The following is a 7413-nucleotide window of genomic DNA, read 5'->3' as shown; positions in this document are numbered from 1 at the left end:
TAAGCCACTCGTTGTGACGTAAGCAAGGACAAAAATCTGATTGGTCATGCGCATGAGCATACCCTTGTCTTTTTATCATGGAAATTCTCAAATCTCTCTATCTTGCAGTCGATCAACAAACTTAAAAGTTTTGGGTCGATTCTGTATCTTCAATCAAGGTGAAAATTACAAAAATGAACCAATTTACTAAGTGTTGACCAATGAAATTATCAGTGTTCTAGTAAATTCGCTCACTTTTGTAATTTTCACCTCGTTTCAATATACAGAATCGGTCCCCTTGACTGTTGCAAGGGCACTGGATAAAAAGAGAGGGAGAGAGAGAGAATGCGCAAGATTCGACAAGAGACTAGAGCGCGCTAGTATAGTATTGCCAGTGCATTGGATACATTGTGCATCTGTGCATACTTATTGAATTTGCTATTAAACGTTGTCAAAGAGCACGAATTGCAGTTTCAAGTGTGACTTGGATCTTAATTAGAACTTAAATAATTAATATTTTTAACATTTTTTGTCATGTTAAACATTAAAATGACGCCGAGAAAGAGATCTATAATATTGAAAAATTGAGAAAAGATTTTTCAGCCATTTGTTAATATTGGAAGTTTAACTGAACTAACCTACAAGATGGACAAAACTAATCAGTCTTTGAAAGAAATGGGTATCACAGATCCTAAGGAACGAATCAAAGCTCTTACAGATCATGCTTCGAGAGTAGTAATTGATCCGAATATTGCGCCTAAAAGGTAAGAAATATATTTATCATATGCAATTTATTGTATATAATAAAATATTACTAGAAAAAGTTACTTCAAAACGTCTTTAAATTTATCAAAATTAAAAAAAAATTTTTATGAACAAAGAATTAAAATTCAAATGTCTGACTGTAAAATAGTTTTAAAATTAAAAAATATCTTTTTTATATGTTTACAAAAATATATGATTGTTTTATTGCATAAATTTATGCATAAATATTATAAATATTAATAGAAATATTGTAATAATAATTGCCAATAATCACTTTCAAAAACTATTTAATTTTTTAACGTGATATCTTTAATTTTAGATATTATCGTACAGGAGTGGAAATGGTCAGATTAGCAGACATGAATATGCAAGATGGCAGTTATGAAAATGCTTTTACACTATATATGAAATTTATAACGTAGGTAATAATTAATAATAATTTGTTGTATATAATAAACATTTTTAAAGATCGATAAATGTATAAATTTAATATATTTTTAAGAAATACTAATGTTATTACTAACTTAAAATAATATAATTTTATTGCTAAATATTTCCTGTTGCAATAGACTTTTTGTGGATAAAATAAGGGGCCATCCACAATATAATAGCGTATCAACCAAGGATAAAGCAATGAATAAAGATGCTCTACGAATAGTCATTCCTAAAGCCGAAAAACTGAAGAAACAGTTGTTAGAGCAATATCAAGCAGAGTTCGATAAGTATTTAGAGGATTTGAAAGAAAGAGAAAGGATTGAAAGAGAGCGTTTGAGGCAAGAAGAACTTCAAAGGTATATTTAATTATCTTATATATTTGTTACAGTAAAAGCATGAAATTAATAATTTTTATCAAGAAATTAATTTTATAATATTATACATTTTTGTTCAGACAAAAAGAAGAAGAAAACAAGAGGAACAAAATGGCTGCTCTAGCTGCTGTCAAAGCGGCTAAAACTGCTATTACTGTAAATGTACCAATGGAGACAAAACATTTGCCTTCCATTGCACCAAAAACTGTGATAAATCTTGCAAATGACGATAAAGCATTAAAGACCTCCAAAGAAATGTAAATTTTGTTAGATATAAAATAAAGCTTTGTCTTAATAGTTATATATCATAAAGTTTAATATTAAATAGTTATTACTTTTATAATTTAATATAGTAAAATGCCAAAAATAAATATATCTTCCTGTGTTTAAAACATCTAATATGGGAACTTTCTAGCAAAAGACACAAATTGACACAAAAGTCATTTTGTCCTTGTTCAATAATTAGTAAGAAACAAAAATAGAATGACTCTTGTGTCGATTATGCCTCTGCTGAAAAACTTCCTATATAAATATATACTAATACACAGGTATACACATTTATTGTGATATTTAATATGTTTTTAGAAAAACACCGACAGTGGATCGTTCTACAAAACCTTCGTTATTGACGAGCAACGGATTATCCTTGCGCGACATTATTCTGCCGACCAAATTAATGCACAACTTTCTGACGCTTGCTTTCAGCAACACTACAAGCAATAAAGAAACATGTGGCATTCTGGCTGGGCGATTGGAACGAAATAAATTGATGGTAACACATTTATTGATACCGGAACAAACTGGAACTCCAGATTCTTGTACTACACATAACGAAGAAGATATCTTTGATTATCAAGATCAGCATAATCTTATCACTCTCGGTTGGATTCATGTACGTAAGATTTACTTTGTATGTTTATTTATAACTTTACTTTATTGAAAAATTGCAAAAAGATTTAATTTATTTCTAATTTGTTTATCTTAAACATATAATTGTGTTATGTATTATATATTATAGACGCATCCTACACAGACTGCATTTTTATCAAGCGTAGATCTTCACACGCACTGTGCTTATCAGTTGATGATGGCAGAAGCTATAGCGATAGTTTGTGCACCGAAATATGATGAGTATGTATGAAAAATATATTTTGTGTATTTTATACCATACTAAATCCTTCCGAGCTTTAATCATATATTCAGCAACTGAATTATGAACCAATCTCCTTAATATACATGCTTCTCCTTTAAATTCTTTAAATGTAAATTTTACGATTACTTGTTTTATAATAATTTTTTATTTGCATAAAACTTATTAATTACTTTAATTATGAAGTTTATTTGCGTAAGTTTCCCTAGATACAAATATTAAAAGATATAAATAGGAATAAAATATAATGGTTTTAATTATTAATTTAGAATTAAATTAAAATTTGTTTTGTATTTGCTATAATTTTTATGAGAAATGGAATTTTTTTACAGAACAGGGTTCTTTATCTTAACACCCGATTATGGTTTAGATTTTATCGCAAATTGCAGAGAAACGGGATTTCATCCACATCCTACTGAACCACCACTATATACAGTAAATATATCATAGTTAATCTATTCAATAACATTTTTAACAATGTTAGTTAAAGTTTTAATGATTAATAATAAAATATTGAACTAGTCAATTTTAAAAAAGTGTAATATTGATACTATACAGTAGTAAAATAAATAGATAAATGTTAATAATATATTACAATTTTGGCTTGTACCCTGAATATTAATATTGTGTGCATTTTAACTGTTTTAGAAAGCAAGACACTACAAATTGGATGTAATGGCACTCCAAGTCGTGGATTTACGAAGAAAATGATATATCTCAGATACGAGATAATTATACATTTTACTGAAAAATATTTTTAATTAATTTCTTTTGGAAAATAGCAATTTATAATAAAAATCGCGAATCTCTTATTACGCAATTAGTACATAATTACACAATATTGAAAATCTATGACCAGTGAACAATTAATTTAATCAATGAAAATGCTATGAAACGTATTAATATTTTAAAAAATGCGTTATATTTAATGTTTACAACATAAGATTTAATATATGATTGTAGCAGACAGAAGATACACAAGAAGAATCATTACAAATTATCATATCGGAAGTTAGTATAAAATGAAATTATTATAATGAATTAATAATTATTAACTTCCGAATTACAAAACAAAATATTTGCATGTTTGATAATAGCAATGTAGAAATACAAATAACGTATTTGTATTTAATATTTTCGTAACTTTAATCAAAAAAGCTTTATTATAAATACATTTATAATTATCAAAAAAGCAAAATCAAATGTACATTTATGTACGTAATATAATATTTGTTATGTTAACATTTTATCTTGTTACTTATGTGTATACTGTAGTATAAAATTTGATATTTTGTTTTATTGTTTTTATATTATATAATACATTCTTTTAATTTCTGCTTGAAATATATTTCTAAAAAAGATATAGAATACATTTTACAGATTTCTCATGCTTTTATGTTAAATGAAGAGACAAAGTTTAATAATAAATATAGTATTTTCGTAATTAATCAGCACTATAACTTCATTTTAAATATTTAACTATTTTTATTTTTTATTATTAACTTAATTTTTGGTTTAAATATTATGTTTAATAAATTTTTTGTTTATTATATAATTTCTTGTTTGTAAATCATCGATTTAAACAAATTTCAAGTTAAAATAGATATCTTACTGTTTTGTATAAAAGATGCTACTTAAAGTTCATCGTGCCTTTTTGAAAATAACAAGTGTTCACAAAAAATATTACATTCTAATATCTTGTGTAAAAATATATTACAAGATGAACGGAAGATATCACATCAGACAGAATGCTTTGTATATATTAATCTTACTGAAAAATAATGGTAGGTGGGATATATACGAATTAGAATGACTCATTTATCTTGTTTTAATTATATTAATCGTTTATTCATTAAATAATTATGCATAAGAATAAAAAAACCCACTGAATATTATTATGGAAATAAATTTATTTATAAACCTTTCCTTAAAAATGAGGTGTCTTAAAAAATAAATTGGCAGACGTTTTGTAAAAATTATCTACAGAGGGGGATAAAGATTCATCTATTTGATCCTTCCTCATTTATCTACAACATGATGAGTAAATAGCTATCTTACAGCGATGAAAAATTACCAGTGGTAATTAGTCAATGTGTTTGTAATTAGCCTTTCTTCGCGACGATGAGTGGACCCACATTGTCATTGCACTCTTTGTTATGACGTCCATGAGTACCGTCACAGTATGGCCACTATGTATAAAAAATGATTAAGAATGAGACGTATATGTAAAAGATCTTATATATCAATACTTTAAAAAAATTATTTTAGAGAATATAAATAATGGAGAATATAAGTAAATTTTATTATATATCAATACTTTTAAAAAATTATTTTAGAGAATATAAGTAATGGATATTCATAAGAACATCTTTTAACTAAAACATAATTAGGAATAATTTTTGATTGATTTAATCACTTGTTTATGTCTCCTTGTAAAAAACAAAATGAAATATTAAGTTGCATAATTTTTTCCGATCTTAGGATTTCGATTCCTATACAAAAAGAACTTACATTTTCAGACCTCCAACAGCGACAAAATACAGCTTTTTCAGAGATATCTTCGATATCAACAGTGTCCACTACTTTTGGGATATCTTTTTTTACTTTGAGATTAACACGACCATGTGGCTATAAAATAATTAACTTACATTATATTGCATGGAAGTAAGTGGAAAAATTAATGAAATTATAAATATATCATTAAAATCAATGTAAAAATATATATTAATATATATATATATTTTATAATTTTCTTAACAATTTCGATATTTGTATAAAACAATAAATATAATACTAATACACACAGGCACACGCACACACACATACATGTACATAAATTATTTTGCCTTTATTATATTTATTCTGTTTTATTCCTATTATTAATCATTATAATTATGCAATATAAAATATTATATACAAAAATATTATAATTACAAAATTAAATTAAATAAATTAATTAAAATACAGATAGATTCTTTACCATTGTGCTATATTTTTTGCACTAGAAATAAATTTGCATAAGTAAATACTTAAACTTTCTTTATAGAAATATTTAAAAAAATTATAATTTATTTAAATTTTTCAATTTATTAAGTCAACCTTATTAGTCTATATATATATATATATATAGCAAAAGAGAGAAATATATAGGATATTATATTATTATTCAAATATATAAGAAATAAATACACAGAACACAATTACTTAAAAGCATAATAATTACAAAGTTGAATTTATTCTATCTAGTTTGCAACAAATTTATGGTGAATTGATACTTGGAAAAGGCATTATCTGAAAGTTACATAACTTTTCTAGTAATATCATAACTAATTCTTGTGTTGTCCTTGATATTTTCTACAAGAAGCAAATATAAAAGACATACCACAGGTCTGCCATGAGGACAAAACGCCCTGTAGGACATATAACCCAAACCCGTGAGAAGGGCAGTAGGTGGTAGAAGGGCGAACCAATCCCTCACTGGTATAAAGAAAAAAAAGAAGTGAACAAGTTAAATTAAAAAAATTATACACGTCTTTAAATCGAGAGGTTATGTCGGAGTCTGGAAAATGATATGTCGAGGTATAATTGTTGTTGCAAGGTATGGAAATGCGTGATAGAAATTACCTCCCAGCCGGAACCATCCGCCTATCGAATCGGGAATCGGTAGGCCGGCCAGATAGTTCGGGACGGACACTTTGACAAGACGTGCAATCGGTTCCATAGTCGCTCGGCTAACTGACGATAGCGCCATTAGCGCCAATCAGCCGCATTAGCGTCCGCCAACAGTACCGAATCATGGCTAAAAAAAAAAACCTTTTGCAAAATCCCGTTGGACACCGATACATACACGCATATCTTTTCAATAAGATAAGAGGATAGTGCACTTACGATACCACAGAATAAAATTACCTCTTCATATTCTTTTTTTTCTCATCAACATATTCGTATTTTCATTCCTTTTTTCTCATAAAATGGCTATGAATTTATAATCGATATTTAATTTCTTCTAAATAAATTCTTTCTGAATTTTAATCGTTATTGGTTTGACAACAATTAATTCTTTTGGAAAATTATATTCAAAAATAAGTTTGAAGATATAAGAGTTTTAAAAAATCGGTAAAAAAGTGGTACACATACAATGTGGTACCAGGGTGCGGCTGGGGTCGTGTATATTTCAGAATTACATTTACTTGACATTTTTACATATATTGTTTATGTTAAATTTACACGAATTTTGTTCATGTAGACAGTAAGATGTATGCATTCGGGGAAACGTTATTAACGCTATTGATATTAACGTCATTCTATCTCGATCATTTATCACATAAATGACAATCTTCTGATGTACAATCTTCCGAAATATGCGATACGAACACTTACCGAGCGCAACATATATAAGATGTAGGTAGGTAGAGGAGAAAACTTGAAGATGTCCATGGTCTCCATCGCAGTCTCGAGGTCTCGACGTGTTTCGCTTCGTCTTTCGTCTATAGGGTCTATAGTCTATATCCCGTCAGATCACCTATGTCCTCAGTCCTATATCCGCTCCTGATCGCCACGCTAGACGATTGGTCGGTAGCGAAAGATGGAGGGGGACTCGGTGACGAGGTGAAAGACCGGTGGCGCGCGCAGGTGGCGCCGCGCGTTCGCTCAATCAGTTGCGGGGTGTCCACCGGCCAGGTGAGAAAGTTGTTGTTATTACATTTGTAC

At 28.1% G+C, this 7413-nt stretch overlaps 2 protein-coding genes across 2 annotated transcripts; one reads left to right on the top strand and one right to left on the bottom strand.

Moving 5' to 3' along the window:
• The first annotated feature begins 624 nt into the window (after window positions 1–624).
• Window positions 625–3521, top strand: LOC108758483 (STAM-binding protein-like A). Its single transcript, XM_018503478.1, has 8 exons — window positions 625–743; window positions 1064–1162; window positions 1314–1535; window positions 1634–1810; window positions 2139–2445; window positions 2572–2684; window positions 3036–3138; window positions 3352–3521. The coding sequence occupies exons 1-8, from the start codon at window positions 625–627 to the stop codon at window positions 3412–3414; spliced, it is 1203 nt and encodes a 400-aa protein (XP_018358980.1). The 3' UTR covers window positions 3415–3521.
• A 1077-nt stretch (window positions 3522–4598) lies between these two features.
• Window positions 4599–7159, bottom strand: Cisd2 (CDGSH iron sulfur domain 2). The gene is made up of 5 exons (XM_018503480.1): window positions 7084–7159; window positions 6328–6502; window positions 6086–6180; window positions 5215–5331; window positions 4599–4892 (listed from the first exon to the last, which is right to left on the bottom strand). Exons 2-5 carry the CDS (start codon window positions 6452–6454, stop codon window positions 4806–4808), a joined length of 426 nt encoding a protein of 141 aa, XP_018358982.1. The 5' UTR covers window positions 6455–6502; window positions 7084–7159; the 3' UTR covers window positions 4599–4805.
• Window positions 7160–7413: the final 254 nt, after the last annotated feature.

The sequence above is a fragment of the Trachymyrmex cornetzi genome, unplaced genomic scaffold (genome assembly GCF_001594075.2).
Source record: "Trachymyrmex cornetzi isolate Tcor2-1 unplaced genomic scaffold, Tcor1.1 scaffold157, whole genome shotgun sequence".
NCBI classification, from domain to species: domain Eukaryota; kingdom Metazoa; phylum Arthropoda; class Insecta; order Hymenoptera; family Formicidae; genus Trachymyrmex; species Trachymyrmex cornetzi.
This window is presented reverse-complemented; position numbering and strand designations above follow the sequence as displayed.